Source organism: Terrapene carolina, unplaced genomic scaffold, assembly GCF_002925995.2.
Source record: "Terrapene carolina triunguis isolate 2854851 unplaced genomic scaffold, T_m_triunguis-2.0 Scaffold33392, whole genome shotgun sequence".
NCBI classification, from domain to species: Eukaryota; Metazoa; Chordata; order Testudines; family Emydidae; genus Terrapene; species Terrapene triunguis.
In genome coordinates, this window is record NW_020697743.1 from 3194881 (window position 1) to 3216557 (window position 21677).

General features: G+C 45.8%; 2 protein-coding genes across 2 annotated transcripts in view; one reads left to right on the forward strand and one right to left on the reverse strand.

The window, feature by feature from the left end:
- The window catches only part of LOC112108264 (alpha-L-iduronidase), a 72342-nt gene that overhangs the window by 46235 nt on the left and 4430 nt on the right, over nt 1–21677 (reverse strand). Inside the window, exon 2 of the mRNA XM_026663367.1 lies at nt 18976–19116. Within this exon, the coding sequence (XP_026519152.1) occupies nt 18976–19116 (141 nt within the window). The remainder of the gene's footprint in view (nt 1–18975; nt 19117–21677) is intronic.
- Nucleotides 10290–14575, forward strand: SLC26A1 (solute carrier family 26 member 1). Its single transcript, XM_026663366.1, has 2 exons — nt 10290–10907; nt 13049–14575. Exons 1-2 carry the CDS (start codon nt 10290–10292, stop codon nt 14573–14575), a joined length of 2145 nt encoding a protein of 714 aa, XP_026519151.1.

Sequence of the window (21677 nt, forward strand, 5' to 3'; positions counted from 1 at the left end):
TTTCGTGGGTGAATACCCACTTCGTCATGCGTCTGACGAAGTGGGTATTCACCCACGAAAGCTTATGCTCCAATACATCTGTTAGTCTTTAAGGTGCCACAGGACTCTTTGTTGCTTTTTACAGATCCAGACTAACACGGCTACCCCTCTGATACTTCTCATTAGTAAATTAGTCTTATTATTTGATCTGTGTTAGCACTGAGGAGCCCAGTCATGGACCAGAACTCCACTGTGCTAGGCTCTGCACACAAAGAACAAAGAGGCAGCCCCCGCCCCAAAGAGCCTGCAATCTAAGTCTTACTATCCTCGTGTTATAAATGAGGCGATTGAGGCAATGTACATCACACACAGGCAGTCTATGGCAAAGCCACTAATGGAACCCAGACCTCCTTGAATCCCATCCTGCACCTTAATCAGCAAGTCATCCCTACTCCCCTTCTAAAGGCTAACAAGATGTATCTGCTCTTGGACTAGCCTCACACTTCATTCCCATTCATCCAATATACAAAATCAAAAGCCATCCTTCAGCCAAGCAGAAAAAATCTGAACTAGGAAGAGGGAGCAAAGTTCATTGATATTCTGACCGATGCTCAGCATAATTCTCAGATCACCAGCAGTTAATCAATAATCTTAGCCATTATTTAAACTCCGCTGCTTTGAGTGCACAGCACTTATTCCTAAACTTTCATTAAGGCATACAGGACTCTTTCTAGCCTGAATGACGAGAGATTTATGATTCACGAATGCATAGTTATGACATTTAATCACTAGGCACATAGAGTAAAGCTTTGCTAAAGACTTTACTGAAGGTACAAGTTTTAAGCAGTGCGCTGAAAATGCTCCTCATGATACAATTCAGGTAAGAGTTAATTTTTTCTGAATGAAATGTTTCATGGCGTGGTTTTCAAGGCAGCAGTTCTGCTCCCATCAACTGCTATGGAAGCAGGGGGTTTTGTTACTTTTGAAAAAACAGGTCATTCATCTGGGTAACTTTATATGCTACATAAACGTTCCTTATACTTGTCAATAAAGCATGGCTGGAAACTGGGCAACAGTTGTGGTAAAATATTGTCAATGCGCTGGGATCTATAGATAAGCCATCTGCACCGCAAAACCCAGTCCTTGAATTAAGACGTTGGCTGGTAGATATTGTTTAAAAGTAGCCTGTAGCAATAGGTTATCTAGGGAGGTGGTGGAATCTCCTTCCTTAAAGGTTTTTAAGGTCAGGCTTGACAAAGCTCAGGCTGGGATGATTTAGTTGGGAATTGGTCCTGCTTTGAGCAAGGGGTTGGACTAGATGATTTCCTGAGGTCCCTTCCAACCCTGATATTCTATGATTCTATGAATAGACCTGTGATATTCACACTAGGCTTATGAGCCACAAGTGGCTTTTTCATGTGTCTCCTGCGGCTCTTGGCAGCACATGATTTAAAACACCGTGTGATTTAATTATTCACCAATCTAAGCTAATAACCAATCAGGATGCTTTTACTATGCTATTAACCAATTAAGTTATAAATTTGCACTAAGTTATTAACTTATTTATATATATAAATTAAATATTTCCCATCATAGTGTTTAAACATTAATAGTACTGTAGTAAATGAAACAATGAATTCATACTACTGTGGCTCTTTTGGGTAATGTTGATCACTGATTTGGCTCCTGGACCACTGAGGTCTGACTATCACTGCAATAGACTCACCTGACTCTCAAATGTGTCACATTAAAGCTGGGTGTTTGATTCAGTGATGTGCCGACACTAATTATAAGATCTCCTTAAAAATATTCCTCATAGTCATTTTTGGAGTGCCTGTTTTCAATGAGAAGAGGGGGAATGGAAAATCTACTTTGTTTTCTCCACAACTATTTAAGGAGGCAGCACAACTATGCAAACAAACACCTAACACGAGCACGTACTAGGAAACTATCCACAGCACATTGTTTAGTTTGTGAGACTGGGTATGAAGACCCTGTAAGGGTGTCAACCTTTGGGATTTTTTTTTCAAATACCTAATATTTGGGACAACCTGGTCTTTTGCTCTTAGGAATGTTTTTATGAGCACAATAGAGAACTCTTTGGCCGGGTGAGTTTAAGCAGTATCTTGAGAGGACTGGATATCCAAAGCACAGAAGGCATCCCAACCTTGCCTTCAGTTGCATGGCAAACTTTTGACAAGTGATTCCTGGGAGCTTTCTGTAATAACTGTCTGCCTCTTTTTAGTACTGCAGAACCATCCTGACTACTCACAGCACTTCCAAGGGACCTCAGATAGAAACAGAAATTCAGACTGGAAATAAGGTGCAAATTCTCCACAGTGAGAATTCTCCGTCACTGGAAATGTTTAAATCAAGATTGGATGTTTCTCTAAAATATATGCTCTAATCAAACAGGAATTAATTCAGGCAAGTCCTGCCTCTGGCATGTGTTATACAGATCAGACTAGGTGGGGGGAGGGATAGCTCAGTGGTTTGAGCATTGGCCTGTTAAACCCAGGGTTGTGATTTCAATCCTTGAGGGGGCCATTTATGGAACTGGGGTAAAAATCTGTTTGGGAATTGGTCCTGCTTTGAGCAGGGGGTTGGACTAGATGACCTCCTGAAGTCTCTTCCAACCCTGATCTTCTATGATTCTATGATCACAGAGCTTCCTTCTGGCCTTAAAAATCTATGAATACTATGGTGATGGGCATGAGAAAATAACCAGAACAGCTAACGGGAGAGTTAACCGGATTCTTTTCTGGCTCGCCCATCATCTCTGTTGCTGTTAAGGAACTACCAATGCAGAATCTGCACCCTGAGGTGTACGCTTTAACTAGACTAACTACACTTTTAGTAAGACATCAGCTGAGTCATGGCTACTGGTGATGACGTGCGTGCCAGAAAGATCCAACTTGACTTCCACGTCCCAGGCTAAGTTTTTAGAGTCCCATTATTAAAGAGAAAAAATGTTTTACTTGTAAACATTTTAATTAGAATGAAACATAGATCACGGCAATCTCGCTTTACTCTGAAAATGACTCTGGACTAATAATGTGTGGTTTTAGTTTGTAGGGGATTTTACCAACCTTGGTCCATGTAGGCTTATGACCTATGAGTTTCACTTTGACTTAAAATTCAAATTATCCTGAACTCAAAGTGAAATTCATTGAAGCTACCATGTTTTGCTTGAATAGGAATAAAAAACAAGCGAACGTTTGGTTTCCAACCAAAAAAACCAAGGCACCACAAGTTCATTCAAAACTCTGCCTGCGCTCATTCAAACCTTTGCTCAGTCAATGTTCTGATAAATGGGTTTGGTCACAAAAATTTTACTCAACTCTAGTACCAAGTGCATTTAGATCCTGAGGGCCTGGAGCTGACCACACAATACTGTTTGCAAGGTACATACGGTCACTAAGTTAAGAGATTTAAGGAATGGTGTCTCTAGCCTCTGTTTGTCAGAGGGTGGAGATGGACGGCAGGAGAGAGATCACTTGATCATTACCTGTTAGGGTCACTCCCTCCGGGGCACCTGGCATTGGCCACTGTTGGTAGACAGGATACTGGGCTGGATGGACCTTTGGTCTGACCCAGTATGGCCGTTCTTATGTTATTTCTGACAGATGCTTCCAAAACCCCATGGAGAACAGAGGAGTGCTGCTACATCGAGATAGCAACAGCAAAGCTGGAAGATAGTTCATGTGATAGAACAACTAACGGCCACGATTCAGCAAAGCACTTAAACGTGTGCTTAAAATTAAGGACCTGCTTACCTGCTTTGCTGAACTGGAGCGAAGATCGCTGCTGTGTCTCTTGCTCTTTACCGAACAAAAATATAAAGAAACCACATGGTCATAGTTTGGGTCCCAAGTCACAGCATGTACTAAATATACTCACACATGCCAGGTCTAGCTACACACTGCCGCTCTGGCTGCTTTCTGGCAGCTCCTAAAACAGAACAGAGTGGGCACCACTAGAGGGCTCAATGTATTTACAGTAAAAGGATTCTACCCTGTTCCTGTCCACTCCAATCACCAAATCGCAATAGGGATTCTGTAGGCTGAATTCAGAGGCTGGTGCAGAGAGGTTAGGGTGACCAGATGTCCCGATTTTATAGGGACAGTCCCGATTTCTGGGTCTTTTTCTTATATAGGCTTCTATTACCCCCCAACCCTGTCCCGATTTTTCACACTTGCTGTCTGGTCACCCTAAGAGAGGTGTAAATTATCTGTCTATCAGCACAACCATAGCACGGACAGAGAGGAGATTGTGGTTGCTTTGCACAGCCACAGCCCCCCCCCCGCCCACCCCATTCCCATCACAGGGATTGTCTGTCAGGATTTCAGTCAGTGGAAACCCAGCTGAACGTGGCCTTGTGAATGTCTCCCCTTTTCCAAAGTGTTTTTGTCAATTCAGTGGCTTGGTAAAGAGACAGGAAGGAAGGTCAGATTGAGGCCACTTAGAAGGTGGGCTGGCTTGTTGGCCTGAATGGTCTTGTCTTGCTACCTAAGTTCCTAGCCATTTCCTTATCCCACAACATAAACTAGCGTAGTCACTGCAATTAAAAGGAGAAATGAGCAATGTAAGGGTAAAAGAGCAGCAGTGTCGCCAACTCTCACGGTATTTGGAGCCTTCCCTAAAATAACTGCTTCTGAAATCACGAGAATCTCAACTTTTATTTTAAAAATTAAGTTTCTTGCCCTCCTGACTATGGAGAAAAGTTCTAAAAATTAGAACCCAAGTTATTTATCATTGTTAATTATATGTATAATAGATTACGCATCTATTAATGCTAATGTATATTTGTATAAATGTTAGTTTTTTAGGTAACTGTAATTTTGGGCTTGACATTTTTAAATACTTGGGATGAATGCAGCAGCAGGGTCCAAATATCTTGGTTAGAATATTCAAGCAGGAAATACAGTATACCATATTCCGATCTTTTCTGTATTGGTTTAAGTCGGGAGTGACTCTAGTGCAGTCAACTGCTTCACTGTGCATTTACACCAGTGTAACTGAGGTCAGCATTTGGACGCTAAGCATGTAAGTAGAAACTTATAAGGGCATCAGAGTTACATGTTGCCTTTAACAATGGTTGCTTCAGCTGTGTGCCCTCTCTACAAAATGGCTCTTTAAGTCAGAGACCTGAAGCCTTCCCTTGAATAAAAGGCAGATCTTACTTCCAGGGAAACCTGTGAAAAAATATCCAGTGAATTAAATGGGAGCAGGATTGAGCCATAATACACGATATCAGCAGAGCAGTACTTTATTTCAGACGCAACTTTTAGAGCAGATAGCAAAGACGGGACTCCTTTTATTATAGGTTACATGATCAGAGTGATATTTTGCTGGGGATTTAGCACATCTGTTATTTGGACTGGGTTTGTTACATCCTAAAAACAATAATTCAATCCTTAAAGTGATCAGAAATATTTTGATTATACAGCATGTAAGTGATGCCTAGTACAAACTGAAACCACTAGCTCCAAACATCACAGCAAGTGAAATACAACCAGCATATTTACTTTACACGACTCTTCAAGATGTATCAAGTCTAGCAGAAATTATGGGAGATTTTATTTTTTATAAACAGTAACTAATAGTCAATAATGAAATAAATTGAACAAAGTGATCTAATCACCACATGCCTCAATTTTATACAATACAATGGCCTCATTCCTCCAATTTAAATACAAAGCCACTGATTGTTAGTGATACTATGTTAAACCAGCACTGTTTATTGTTTATTCAGTTATTGCTGCTTTTTGCAAATAGCGACACCTCCAATTTTCCAACAACAATACTAAGTCACTATCTATACTCAAGAGAGCTTAATAGAGTCTCAGATAAATTAACTTCCAACAGCCATACCAACTGCCAACACTGTAATTATCCTGCAGTCTGATAATTGTACGTACTGCACTTAGGTGATCATCACCCATTTTATTTTTGGGGGGAAATGTACCATTTTAAAGTAAACAGCTGGATTGTTAGCTGAGATGAAGACTAGCAATAACAGTGCACTGACATTTCAGTCTACTTTACGGATCCCAGTTCAGTCTTTCTAAGTAAGCTTATCAAAAGTGGCAGTTTGATAACGGAACTGCCCGCTCGTTTGTGATTAGAGCCACGGTGCTCCTTGTTGCCTGGCTGCCTGCGCTCACTGGGCTGTGAGAAGTCAGTGGAATTCTAATGGGACTTGCATTCTTTGGGTACAATCCTTGCATTTTCAGAACTTGTTCCGGTAAGAAGGCATACGAAAGTATTCCTTTTCCTCCATGTTTAAAAGCTGAACTTTTGCTATTAGTCAACTACTTTGTTTGTTTCATTCTTTCCTTATTGGTAAACTTTGATCATATGATCTTAAATATGAAATTGGTATTATTTTGTTCTCATTCTTCCATTCAAATGTATCTTTGTACTGGTTTACTCCAAGGAATTTCTGACCAGAGACATTTTGCTTAGTGTACACAGCTCAGGAGGTTGCAGCCCAGATTTAGGACTGGTAGTACTATAAGCAAAAATAAACATCGGTTTGCTAAATTACATCATCTTGCACAATAAAGATTACTCAGAAGCATCTACAGCAGAGGTGGGCAAACTACGGCCCGCGGGCCAAATCCAGACCCATGGGACTGTCCTGCCCGGCCCTTGAGCTCCCGGCCAGGGAGGCTAGTCCCCGTCCCGTCCCCTGCTGTCCCCCCTCCCCTGCAGCCTCAGCTCTCCGTGCCGCCAGCGCTCTGGGCGGCGGGGCTGCGAGCTCCTGCCGGGCAGCGCGGCGGCGTGGTTGGCTCTAGCTGGGTGACACGGCTGCCAGATATGCTGCTCTGAGTGGCATGGTAAGGGGGTGGGGAGCGGGGAGTTGGATAAGGGGCAGGAGGTCCTGGGGGGCAGTCAGGGGACAGGGAACAGGGGGCAGTTGGATGGGGCAGAACTGTCAGGTGACAGAGAGTGGGGGGGTTGGATAGGAGGTGGGGTCCCGGGGGGGCAGTTAGGGGTGGGGGATCCCAGGAGGGGGAGGTCAGGAGACAAGGAGCGAGGGGGGTGGATGGGTCAGGGATTCTGATGGGGGCAGTCGGGGGGGGGGAATGGGAGGGGGCGGATAGGGGGCGGGGGTCAGGCTGTTTGGGGAGGCACAGCCTTCCCTACCCGGCCCTCCATACAGTTTTGCAATCTCGATGTGGCCCTCAGGCCAAAAAGTTTGCCCACCCCCATCTACAGAGTTATATTAGTAGAAGTTAACGATTATTCAATACAACCAATTTACGCTCTCCCTAGGCTGCAACAGTGCCGGACATCATGCCTTCAAACACGTTAGTTTCCATCTTTAACAAGTGTATGAGGATTTTTTTTCAATTGTGCTTTGCTGACTGAGTTGACAATTGAATAACATACCCTGTTTGGCCCATCAAGACATGGCCTTGAAGAGGTAATGCACATGTTAGAACTAGAGCTATCAATTAATCGCAGTTAACGCAAGTGATTGATGCAAAACAACTTAACTAGATTAAAAAATAGTTGTGATTAATTGCAGTTTTAGTTGCACTGTTAAAAATAATAGAATACCAATTTAAATGTATTATAAATATTTTTGGATGTTTTTCTACATTTTCAAATATATTGATTTCAGTTACAACACAGGATACAAAATATTTGCACTGTAAAAAAGATAAACAAAATAGTCCTACTTCTTGTTCAGCCAAGTTTGTTTACATTTGCAGGAGATAATGCTACCGGCTTCTTATTTACAATGTCGCCTGAAAGTAAGAACAGGCATTCGCATGGCACAGTTGTAGCCAGTGTTGCAAGGTATTTATGTGCCAGATAGGCTACACATTTGTATGCCCCTTCATGCTTTGACCTGTAGGCTCTGACGTTTTAGTGCAGTTATGTTAAAAAAATAATTCTACATTTGTAAGTTGCACTTTCAGGATAAAGAGATTGCACTACAGTACTTGTAGGAGGTTGTGATGGGGGCATCTGCCCCACACTGGTCCATAAGGGGTTTATAGAGCCCTAGGGAGGCAGCCAATTAAAGAGAGGCTACAGGGAGCAGCCAGTCAGTGCTGGGCTGGCCCATATAAGATGGGCTGCGGAATAGAGCAGGTTCAGTCACCCCCTGGAGCTTGAGGAGGGAGGACAGGCTGCCTTGCAGGCTGAAGGCAGCAAGCACCGCGGACAGAGCAGTGCTGCAAGCAGAGACCCAGGGAGCTAAAGGCAGCTCCTGGCTGGCTGCTGGGATCTGTAGGCTGAGGCTCTGAGGCACAAGCAAAGAGGGTGCTGGGGCTGCGGGGAAATGGCCCAGGAAGATCTACAGAGGAGTCGGAGGGGGATCTGCAAGCAGCGCCATCTACAGGGTCGCTGGGCCGGGAGTCAGAGTAGTGGGCGGGCCCGGGTTCCACTCAGGAAGTGGCTGGACCGTCGGACTGCAACATTCCCTTGGAAGGGGGGAGCACACAGTGCGGCACAGCCGGAGGGCTGTGTCACTGAGAGGACGCCGCGGTCCTGGGAGTGACATGGGTCCCAGAGCAGAAGTGATGGTGGCGAGGCACCACCAGAAGAAGGTGTACTGGCGAGCAGAGCTAATTCCCATGACAGCCAGCAGGAGGCACCAGAGTGGTGAGTCCCACCCCGTCACAGAGGTGAATTGAAAAATGCTATTTCTTTTGTTTAGCTTTTTTACAGTGCAAATATTTGTAATAAAAATAACAATATAAAGAGAGCACTGTACACTTTGTATTCTGTGTTGTAATTGAAATCAATATATTTGAAAATGTAGAAAAACATCCAAAAATATTTATAATAAATGTCCATTGGTTTTCTATGATTGTTTAACAGTGAAATTAAAACTGTGATTAAGAATGACTATTTTTGTTAATCTTGCGATTCATTGCGATTATTATTTTTTATCGTTAGAACGTTAGCAAGCCCTAAAGTACTGCAGAGATCTTAGCCTGCGTCTTGTGATGCTGGTGAAGAGCTAGACTCAGACAATCCTTTGCAGTGTGCAGCAACACTACTGAACCTGCCGACTTATGAACAACCTATTCTTGAGGCCCATAGCTCGTACACGTAAAGAGAACCAGCTGCACACACAGATAGATATATTGCTTTTCATATGATTCTCTTCCTTACTACCCCTTGCCAATGTATGCAGAAGAGGACAGGATTTGCCATTACTCTGCAAACATAGCTTGGCTCAGACTGGAATGGAACTTGGCATAAACTGCTTGGTATTTTCCGCCCTCCTCATCCTTTTTTTGACTGTCCATCTGTCTTGATATCTGCAGGGCCGGCTCTGTTTTTGCCGCCCCAAGCAGCGCGCCGAATTGCCACTGCGGATGGCGGGGGCAGTCCGTGTGCTGTTAGGGCGGCACACGGACTGCTCCCGCCATCTGCAGCGGCAATTCAGCACGCTGCTTGGAGCGGCAAAAACACATGGACTATCATCCCTTGCAGATTGCTGCCCCAAGCACCTGCTTGGAATGCTGGTGCCTGGAGCCGGCCCTGGATATCTGCACTTTGCAGCATAGCCGAGGCTGGGGAGACTACAGGTTCTAAACTTTAAAAGTTTAAGACTTCAGAACTCACACCCTGACACTGCATGCTGGTGAGCACACTGACTCGCTCTAACGCTGAGTTTAATGCTTTGTTAACTGAACCCTCTTGTTGTAGGCAGAGAACATCTGGACGTTATGGATCACCACAAGGTGTGTTGTTTCCAAAACAAGGGTCAAATGCTTTCTTAGGAACTGAATGCCCCTCCCACTGCATTGGGAGCATTCAGCATATCAAGTTGTAAGTTTATATTGAATTATAGCATTCAAGAAGTGGCTTTTCTGTGGGGAGGCACGTACTGTGCTGCATTATTCAGACGAGCAGACCGAATTGTTTATCATCAAAAAGGGTTATTAATTCAGCTCTGTTTTTGCTTAATGGACCAAAGCTGATTCATGTGAATTTATTGTTAAATATTTGCCAGATAACTTTTAAGCTGTTGGTTCTTTACAACTTTGTTTTTCAGTTTTCTTAACTAGTCTTGTGTGGTTGATCACTCAATAAGTCATATGGTAATGTTTATAGTAGCTGATTGAATTAGACTTTATTAAAAGCATAATGAATAGTAAGCAATGAACTTCCATAGTCAATATTTAGAGTTAGAAATATTTGTGCTGAAATACTCAACTTTTGGGCCTCTTGGACTGTAATGCACAAATCCTGCCATCATCAACAACATGCTGAGATGGAACCTAACCAGCACTTTCTTTACATCTTAGGAACTGATGTATTAAGTGAACGCACAGAAAATGGAAAGCCGAACAGAAACTATCAAGATGGATATTGGCCCCTCTCCGTCATTTCCAATGGAAAGAAAGGTTCACATCCAGATAAGCGGGAGACAGATCATCCAAACCAAACTGAGGAAGAGCTGTTCCTGCACCACTAAGAGACTGAAGAACGTAGTCATGGACTTCTTCCCTGTGTTACGATGGCTTCCCAAGTACCACTGCAGAGAATACATATGGGGGGACGTTATGTCCGGGGTGGTGATTGGGATCATTTTGGTACCCCAAGCCATAGCGTATTCTCTGCTAGCCGGTCTGAAGCCTATTTATAGCCTTTACACGTCATTCTTTGCCAACATAATTTATTTCCTGATGGGCACCTCTCGCCACGTGTCTGTTGGCATTTTCAGCCTGTTAAGTTTAATGGTAGGGCAAGTTGTGGACAGAGAGCTGCTCTTGGCAGGGTTTGACCTGAACGATGATGATGACGCCATCAGCAACAGCTACGAATGGAACGGCAACAATTCTAATGTAACCGCCTTCAACCTTACCCTGGGGGGGTTGAGCGCTGAGTGTGGGAAAGACTGTTATGCTATTGGAGTCGCTACAGCCTTGACTTTTCTGGCTGGATTTTATCAGGTAAGTTGCTGCCTCGCCTGTGGTGAGGATATGAAGCTCTTAGAGTGCCTTTGCAGGCTTTTGACTTCCACTGTAAGGAATTTTAACACGTCAGCTCAGTCAGATGGTCACTGAAATTTATCTTCCACCGAGAATCCTGGCAGCACGTTATAAAGTTTATTTTAAAAGTGTTTGACCAATAGGGTTTATTAGCTAGTTACTTGGAACACAATCATCAGGACCCAACATAGGTAAAATTCCTATTGGCCGCAGTGGAAGTGCTACTTACACTGGGTGCAATTCTCCATTGCACTGTGGGCCCTTTATGCTGCCCTGTGGGCACAAAGAGGCCTGGCACTCAGATTTGGTCATGGGGGAATTTTCAGGTAACACAGACACAGTGTAACACCTCTAACAACTTCGCTTCATTGTCCCTCATGTGGCTGGGACCACACAATCCCAGTCTTCCCCTGCATCAAGGTGAGGAGAGCTGCTCCCCATCCCTTTCCCAGCCCCCTGCTTGGCACCCCACAATCCCCTTGCTATCGCTGCCCCAACTTTGCCCCCTCCCAGCAGCCCCAGCTGGCTAGGAGTTGGAGAGTGAGCCTCATCCTGCAGCAGTGGCTTCTGTCCCATGGCGCTGGACCCAGCCGGCTCCCTGCTCCAGACATTGTGTCCTGGTGCATTGGGTTGCAGTGCCACTCAGGTTTGGCCCAGCTGCCCCTTCATCATGACAGAGGGGCAGCCAGGCCAAACCTGAGTGGGACTGCAGCCCCATGCACCAGATCACAATGCCAGTTGGTTTGGGGACCCTCTCAAATGGGGGATCCAGGGCAAACTTCTCCCCCCATGGGCATGCACGGGGTGGGGAGTGATGCGGGGTGGGCGGTAACAGGCAACCCATTTAGACCTGTCCTGCAACTTACTGGTTTGGGAAACACTGGGTTAGGGCACGAGCCTAGAACTTGGGAGACCTGGATTCAAATCCCTCCTCTGCCACAGACTTCATGTGTGTGGCCTTGATCAAGTCACTTAGGCCTGGTCTACCCTGGGGGGGTGGGATCAATCTAAGTTACAAAACTTCAGCTACGTGAATAACATAGCTGAAGTCAACGTACTTAGATGGACTTACCGTGGTGTCTTCACTGCGGTGAGTCGACTGCTGCCGCTCCCCCGTCGACTCCGCCTGCGCCTCTCACGGCGCTGGAGTACAGGAGTCGATGGGAGAGCGCTCTGGGGTCGATTTATCGCGTCTAGACTAGATACGATAAATCAACCCCCCGCCGGATCGATCACTGCCCGCCGATCCGGCCGGCAGTGAAGACGTACCCTTAGTCTCTCTGTGTCTCAGTCCTCCATCTGCAAAATGAGGTTAACACCATTACCTCGGTGGCCTGCTGAAATAAACGCACTGAAGACTGTGAGGTTCTCAGCTGCTATGCTGATGGGCTATGGATAGAAAGTTCTCAGGTGCCCAGTGCAGGTCACCTTCAAGGGCCTTGATTTGCCGAGGGAAGATACTCGGCACTTTCTGCATGTCAGGCTTCTTTACTGCATCTCAAAATGGCCACCCAAGCCCTGAGGCACCCAAAGTCACTACTGTCTGCTGAATATGTAAGGCACGGTGCCCAGGTTGTAAAGCAATCCCACTTCAGACTGCAACAGGCCTGAACTCAAGAAATGAGCGTGTTAGTTAAAAAACAAAAAAGGAGCCATATTTTCCCTTACCGCTGAAGCAGTAATCTCCATTGTCCTCACTGGGAGTTCTGCTGACAAAGGGATGACAAGGAGGGCCCCACACTTTTCTACTCCCTTTAGCGGAGCTGAATTATCAGCTCTGAGTACAATGAAAGCGCTCTGGACTAAATTCTCCACTGACTTACACCGGCATCAACGCAGTCAGGTGGCAGATCACTTCAGTGTGGAGTTAATTTGAATTGATGCTGGGGTACCAGTTCCAGTTAGTCCACTTCAAAAACCTGCTCATTTATCTCTAGAGCTCATGGTGTAGCAAAACAAATCCATCAATTGTAAAAGCAGGCCTGAACTAACAAGTTACCAGCTCCTTTAAGAATTACAACTTTCAAGGATTTGTCTGCAACTGATGCTTGCTCCGTTTTTTGCAGCACCCTTTAGTTCTCACCCTCTTGCTTTTCTTTCAGGTTCTGATGGGAGTCTTTCGTCTAGGCTTTGTCTCTATGTATCTTTCAGAGTCTGTGCTTGATGGATTTGCAACCGGTGCTTCTTTAACCATTTTAACAGCCCAAGTTAAGTACCTTATTGGAATAAAAATCCCACGCAGCCAAGGGCATGGGATCCTCTTAACGACCTGGATTAATATTTTTCGAAACATTTCCCAGGCGAACCAGTGCGATGTAATCACGAGCGTGGTTTGCATTGCGGTGCTAGTTGCTGCGAAAGAACTGGGAGATCGGTACAAGCAGAAGCTGAAAATCCCACTGCCCACAGAGCTGGTGGTTATTGTTGTGGCTACGCTGGTTTCACACTATGGGAAGCTGAATGAAGTTTACGCATCCAGTGTTTCGGGGGCAATTCCGACTGGATTTATCCCCCCTCAGCTGCCAAATTTTAACATGATGCATCGCGTCGCTCTAGATGCTGTTCCCCTTGCCATAGTTGGCTTTGCATTTACAATCTCCCTCTCAGAAATGTTCGCCAAGAAATATGCCTACACTGTCAGAGCCAATCAGGAAATGTTTGCCATAGGATTCTGTAACATTATCCCATCCTTTTTCCATTGTTTCGCAACCAGTGCAGCTCTTGCAAAAACGCTTGTGAAATCTTCTACGGGCTGCCAGACGCAGGTCTCTAGTGTTATCAGCGCAGTGGTAGTGCTGCTGGTGCTGCTCTTCCTCGCTCCGCTGTTTTATTCTTTGCAAAAATGTGTTTTGGCTTGCATCATCATAGTCAGTCTCCGAGGAGCCCTTCGGAAGTTTCGAGACGTGCCCCAGCGATATCACATGAACAAGGTGGACACTCTGGTCTGGTGCGTTACTGTGTTCTCATCTGCCCTGATCAGCACAGAAATGGGGCTTTTGATTGGGGTCCTCTTTTCCATGCTGTGCATCGTTGTTCGTACGCAGCGACCCCGTACTGCCCTGCTTGGTCAGATCCAGAGCACTGCCTTCTATGAAGACGACTGGGAATATGAAAGTCTCTGTCCTGTTCCAAATGCCAAAATATTTCGTTTTGAGGCACCACTTTACTATGCAAATAAAGACTTTTTTCTGAAGTCTCTCTACAGAATGACTGGGTTAGATCCTACTCTGGAAGCTGCTAAAAGGAAAAAGAATGAGAAGAAGCAAAAAGAGCATTTGAAAGAGGGAAACAGAGGCACAATTGTTAAGGGATCGGATCAGGCAGATACAGCCTTACACCTGGTCCCTAAACAAGTAGATTTCCAGACCATCATCATAGATTGTTCCTCAGTCACTTTTCTGGACACAGCTGGTATAATCACATTAAAGGAAATACTGAAAGATTACAACGAGCTAAAAATCACTGTTCTTCTGGCTTGCTGCAACCCCTCAGTGATTGACTCTCTGAAAAGAGGGGACTACTTTGGGAAGGATTGCAAAAAAATGCACGAATTGCTGTTCTATAGCATACACGGTGCTGTGCAGTTTGCCAGAGACAGAAAGCTTTTGGCAGATGGCTCTGCTGTTTAGTTTCACAGGCCCATGTATTTCCCTCTGCTGTGCTGCACAAAGGGGAACAGGGTCACTTAGAAGTCGGCAGACACCTCACTTGCTGTACAGGAGCCATCTGCCTACAGGACATTCTCCCATGAGAAGGTGTGCAGTGCTGGACCACCGCGTCACGTCTGCAGACGGGGGTGTGGTCAAGGACCAGATGGGAAGAGTGAGGCGTGCACCCAGTTACCACCTGAACTGCCACTTCAAAATGCAGATGTTGGACTGTAAAACAGCTTGTGCGTTACTTCTCCCTTGTACTGTAGTAACTTACACGCATCAAACGTATGCACCACCGGTCTGGTGTATCTGCAAGTCTGTCTAGTGCCTGAGCAGAAAAGGCTAGCTGTCTCCCTTGAATGTGCTGGTTTATGGGTACAGGAGAGCAGTCTCCAAGAAACCACTTGTGGTCTGGTTCCTTGGCCACACCACATTGCTATCTTTTAAACTCTGGCCTGTAAGGCCTTTTCCCTTATCATATCACTACTACAGGCATGCTCATGTTTCAACGGGCTTTTAGACAACCCCGCTGTTTGCTACACACTTGTTAGGAGCATCAGCTGGGATGATGTAGCACCTCCTTCCCACATGCCCATGAGCCATAACAAACGTGTTCCTCTCAGTTTCATTATTCATTAGCAAAACCTCTCTCAAAGCTACCATGGAATCATCCATATTAAAAAGAGCCTATTAAGGGCATATTTCTGCTCTTAAAGATGCAGGAAGAAGTGTGACCATTAAACTCAGATTTGCTGTAGCTAGTGAAATTACTCAAAGCGATTTAAGAAAAGGGAAGTGCTTTCATTAGAAATCTTATAGCTACACTAGTTTAACTGAGAGGCAAATCTGACTTTCTGGAATTTAGCTATCTCAAGCTTAAACCCTAGAATTCAGGCCAAGCACATCATCTTTGTAATGTAACTGTCAGACTGGGTGCAGGGCAGTGGGGAGAAATGGGAGTGAAAGAGACAGAGGAGGGGAAAAGATGCAAGAAGGGAAGCCTGAGATATGGATGGGAAGGGGAGAAACGGGCTGGTTCTGAACTGGGTCTGAATCTGGAGTAACTCCATTGAAGTTTTACGCTGGTGTAACCGGGGTCAGAATGTGGCCTAATGGCTGAAGCAGAACTTTTTTAAACCATTCATTTCATTATGTTGTCAGAGTACCCCCGCTATTTGTATACATTTCAGGCCATAACTTTAATTTGTAACTCTGTGGTTTCTAACGACAGCTAATAGATGGTTAGGCTGTTATGCAGAGTCAGGATATGTTATTTTTATATTAATTTCTATGACTATTTATTCCCCATAATATCAAATGGCAATTTAAAAGACAGCACACTGCAAATCAGATGCATTGGTATATATCACACCTATTTGTGCAGTATCTGTACAAAAATATACGTAAAATAGGGCTAGACCAAAAGTCAGTTTAACAGGCAGCGCTGAATTGCCGCCAGAAGTTCTGACACTTGGCTTTGGCAGCGTGGCTTCTCTAATGCTCAAGCGGACGAGCTAGCCAAGGCACAGTTTCGGCTCATTCAGCAGCTGCTTCTCCCTCCTGTCTCGTGTCCCATCCCACAGGCCAGGTGCTGGGCAGTATAAGGGAGCTCAGCTTCTGGTCCTGGATGCTTTTTTCCTTTCTCGTTTTGGCCATTTTGTGTGACCTTCCACCCCCATTTCAATGGCAGAACCTTCCCCTTTCCCAGTAGCTCTCACTGTCTTTCCTCTCCCATCCTTTTCCCTGGGGTTAGACGCTCCTTCCATCCATGAGTGAAATGAGGGGAAAATGCAGGTTTGAGGACTACTTACAGGGCTACATTTAGTCTAACTCCATTGAAGCCAATAGAGACGCCCTTAAACGTACTCAGTGCTATAACTGCTCTGTAGTCTCTAAAGAGACTACTGGTCTCATTCTACTTTTAAAGCGAGCCCTTTGCCACGATACACAACATTTTGTTTAAGAGCACTTCACAGCAGTACCAAGCAATTTATTTCCACTCTCTAGATCAACAAGTGCAAGGATATTCGAAGCAAAGGTCTCCAGATTTTCCAATGTCCCCTTCCCTATTTAGGAACACCACAACAAATAATCCTTTCATAAAGGAAGGGCAACTCATTTCCAAATAGAGATATTCTGGTGATTGACTCTATCTGAAGTGAGGGCAACACTGGGATGGGGTGTATAGATCCCACGCTGAGGAGGGAGGTGCCAGAGAGGCTCTGGGGACAGGACGAGCCCTTCCCCTCTGGCCTTGTCAATCATGTATAAAAGGGAGAAAACGGCAGTCAACTGAGGGGGGAGGAGCAAGACTGCCCTAAGCAGAAGACTGCTGGAGCCACTTGGGGAACGCCCATCCAGGAGATCTCTACCCCAACCCTGTGGGGAGTGCAGTGAACTCCCAGGGAGAGACTTAAGAAGGCCTGCAAGGGGTAGGACCCCTGGTAAGAAGTAAGGAATTGGGGCCTGTGCGGGAGCCACCCAGTGCAAGTAACTGGGTGTGGTCAGGTTCTCTCACCCTCTGGAAGAAAAACCTGTGGGGGCTCCTTTACAAACACATTTTTAATGAGGATTTGTAGTCAGGTACTGAAATTCCCCTGCTCGCCTCATTTATTCAAAAACACATGTGATGTCTCGGTGCTATTATCACAACACATGATGTCAACAGTAACAAAATAATTCTGGCAAAGCCGGCCTGACTGATGTCCCTGTTAAGAGATCAGAACTGACCAACCATTTTTAGTATTCGTGTTTTTCTGCAGTAAAGTCAATTTAACATGCAACGACATCATCCATTAAAGAGCTGGTGTACCATGACCACAGCTTACCATCTTCTCATTGTTACCTTGTGTTCTCCTGAAATGTTTGTTGTAGCCACTTAGTATGTATGCTTTGCTGGTCAGGGACCAGCTTTGTCATATGTCTATACAGGGCCTAGCACAAAGCGACTGGGGCCAATACACTTTGCTGTATGATACAGCAGGCTACAATTGGGAGTTAACAGCAATCCCTGGGGAAGAAAAGAGCAAGCTGTTTAACAAGCTAGTCTTATTCACTCTGTTGGTTTGAGCCCCAGAGCTAGAACCTTGAGAAGAAATATAGCTTAGCTTTCCCTTAATGTTATGAGACTAATCTGGTTTCTGAAAGAAGGCAGGCAATTGGGGAACAAAATTAAGACTTATCCTTACCTGAAAAAAAAAGTTAGCGTTCTAGCCCATGCCCCCCAAATCCCCCAAAAGAGGGAGAAGGGGAGAGAAGCTGATCTGTCAATCTTTTTTTAACAAAGCATGCTGGGAAGGGGTGCAGTCTGGTGGCTCTTTACAAGGTAGGCTGTTCAGGTTGTTTAGTATTTATCAGAGCAGCATCCCAGTAGAAGAAGGAGAGCTGCATGAAGATGCGGGATGGGGGGAGAACAGGTTGGTTTTTTTCTCTCTGATAAAAGTTGTTTTAACAACCAGAAAAGACTTCAGGAACCATTTGCGTTTTGAATGTTAGTTCTGGGAACCGGCTTATATGTAAGTTACTGTGTTTGTGGTTGTAAATGACTTTCTATGATTAAAAACTGCTTTATTTCTGTTCACTTACTGTCAGGGGTCAGGGCAGGGTATACTGACTCAGTGTGTGGCTGGTGAAGGGCTTTTAATTCCTCTGTGGTTTTATACTATTCTCAACGACTTGGGGTTTGGTAAATACTAGAATAAGATACTTAATATGAGACTCTCTCTTTTCTTGTGTAGCTGGCATACAATTTTTGTCAAGCATGGTGTCTTTGTCATGGACTATATATTTAACAAACTACAGGTAGCAAGGGAGGGGCTCCCAACCTCGAGGGGGAAAGAAAACTACATTAGTTCAGCCTGGAAGCAAAAAAGCTGCCCTTACATACAGTGTGGGGAAAGACAGGGAATGGTTACAGCTGTGGGCTGGAAGCAGGGGATGTTTTCAAACAGCCCCTGATTAGTGATGTCTCACAACTGACAGTTTTTCCCACCAAGAGAAACTTTTTAGCTCTACATCACCGCTTAGTCATGACTGGGATTTAAAGGCACAGTCTAGCCATAAGGGTTCACAGCTGAATACAGTAATTCCCCTATGTCTGCTTCTCATGCACTCCTAGGGCTCTCACATCACAGAGGCATTTCCATTACTTCTAGGGAAGAGCAACCCTACCAAGTGTACATAGGAACATACAACTTACCTAAAATACATAGGTTGAGGTATTTAAAGAGCTGAAGCACTGTCAGAGGTATTAACAGGTCTTTTTGGACAATGTGCATGAGTCAAAGCAAATCTGAGCTCCTAGAGCAGGAAACTTGATTTTTTCCCCCCTAACACATTCCATTGTTAATTGTTGAGTATCAGAAATGTTCACTCACCCAACGGTAATGAGTTCCAGTAACCAGTGAATTCGAACTTGTTCAATGCCGCCATGCGGTACCGAAGACACATAGGCAAGGTTCAGCTCTTGGTCTTTACTGAGGTCAAATAAATCCGCTCTGCTGTGAGGTAGAGGAGGACTGGAGGTGGGAAAAACAATAGGTCACAGAACAGATCAATGCCAGAGCCAGGAATAAAACCCAGGCCTCTTGAGTCCCAATCCAGGGTCCTGTCCATGGGGATACACTGCTTTTGCTGGAGCAGTAAGTGCAGCTCAGCAAAGTGGAGTGAGGAAATTGAAACATGACTTGGGGTTTATATCTTCGTGTTAGCTTACAAGTTAGCATCAGAGTACAGGACCGTGAATCATTCCATGAGTAGCAGGGCAGGAAGATTTTGCCTCAGATTACTTAAACTCAACAAACACGCATAAGGAAAATTGGCAACGAGATAATTCCCTGGGAGTAATTAACACTGTTCTAAGCATAGTGTCAGCCTGCCTGACTCCCACCTCTACTGAAGCCAATCAAAATGTTCCATAAGTCATGTAGGGGCTTGGTCTGTCCATTGACTTCAACCGAGTTGGATCAGGCCTCAAGAAAGCACATGCTGCTGTGGACGTTCTGCCATGCAAGTCTCTCAGTGCATGCACTCCACTGCCACACTGTGCCTCGCCCCTGGGCACCTGTCACAGGGGTGTTTGCCATGGGACTAAGCAGGCTGAGAAACCCTCAGCCATATTTAACTCTTCGTTGATGCACAGTAACACACTCATGTTAACACTGACTCTCTGGGGCCCACTTATTCCATTGAAACTAACAACAGGGGGCTGGCTCCGTGTGCCCTTTGCCCCACTTTTGAACCCACACAGAATAGCTACCATGTGGAGGGAAAGTGTTTTCTCTAACAGTTAGAATATGCTCTGAGTTTGTTGGGTTAAGTGCTAAATGTTGGGGCAACAGCAGGGGACTGGACACAGTGACCCAGGAGGGCCTTTCCAGTCCTATGTTCCTAAATACAGATCTCCTGTGAATGCCCTAGTTCTCTTTGTTTTTACAGAAAAGAGAGAACATGCTAAATCACTGCAAGACTTGGCTAAAATATATCCTGATACACTTTGTACTTTTTATATACATATGAAACTTAATAGAACTGTATATTGTGCTGGTTTATTTTGTTATGGGAGCATAGCTTAATTATACTCATAAAGAACCTATTGCAATGCATGCTAACTCATTGTGGGTAGTTGTCGCCTTCTAGCGGCTGGACGAGATACAGGTTTGAATCTGCTACTGCTTCCAAGCCAATGGACCTAGTGCTTTAGCTCAGTGGTTCTCAACCAGGGGTCTGGTCCCCTGTCGGTCCGCAAATCCTTTCAGGGGGGCCACGGAGCCCCACTGCTGAAACTCCGAGCTCTGGTGTCGCCCCCCCGCCCCCGCCCCCACTGCGGGGCTGAAGACGGGAGCAGTGTGGGGCCGAAGTCAGAGTGGCAGGGAGCTGAAACCCCAAGCTCCCCCCCACCTCCACGCTGAAGCTGGGAACGGCAGGGCTGAAGCCCCGACGCAGGCAGAAGCCCTGAGCTAATGGGCAGAGCTGAAGGGGCACGGAGGTGTTGCCCCCCCAAACTGCAGTGCCTTACCCAGAGTGCGGCAGTCCTAAGGGGGCAGTTCCACCCCCTCCCACACCTCCTCCTCTCTCTCAGCTCCCCTCAGGCCCCACCCTCTGGCCAGGTCCTAGCGGAAAGCCAGAGCCAGGCAGTGCGGGGCAGCTGCTTCTCTGGCTGGTGGTGCCATGGAGTGGGCAGCCCTGGCATTCCCCGTCTGCTGCTGGTGCCCGGGGTTGTGGCTGCTCTTCCGCTCCCAGCCCCCTTTGACTGCTCACGCAGCTGGTCCGAGCTGCCCAGATGGGGACCCAGCTCCGGGGCTGGCAGAGCCCTTGGGGAACAGCCATTGGCACACAGCCCCAGACAGGTGGGTGGCCTGCAAGATAAGTCAGGAGGTGGAGGTGGTGCTCCCTCCCTGGACCCTGCTGTGCAGAGCTGGCCTGAGTCCTGCTGGCCCTTGCCCTCCCCCCCAAAACAGAAGTTAAATTACACCTATGCCCAAGAGTCCTACCCCTGGCCTGGAGCCCCGAGTCACCCCTGCCCCTGCTGGGCCCTGGAGTTTTTGTAGCATGTTGAGTGGGGCCTCAGAAAGAAAAAGGTTGAGAACTCCTGCTTTAGCTCAAGCACCGCTTCACATTACTAACCCCTTTATTTAGCCACACCTCTAGAAGGAGGCAAAGACCTACACTGGATTTAACATGGGTTATCCTATCTCAGCAGCAGCTTTTGTCCTCTGTGGCTTGTTGTCCTGGTATCTGTCCTTTCCCTCTACTTTTCCATTCTAGTTTAAATATATCAAGTCTATAGAATCTCAGAACTTGGTGTTTCTAAGGTTTCATCCATGTTCTCTAGCAGGTTCCAAATCTGGTCTCTGCCAGATCATCTGATATTCTGACATGGAAAAAGGAAACTACATTCAACAACTAGAGCCTGCTTCTGATTCAGATTTCCAGTTCAGATTTCCAGTTCAGTCCTTTTGGTTGACCAGGGTTCCTGTCTGACTAGATGTGAACTGTGGCCTGATGTCACGGAACCAGGGAGGGTGCAAGGATGTTTCGCACCCTAGGCGAAACTTCCACCTTGCGCACCCCCCTCCCC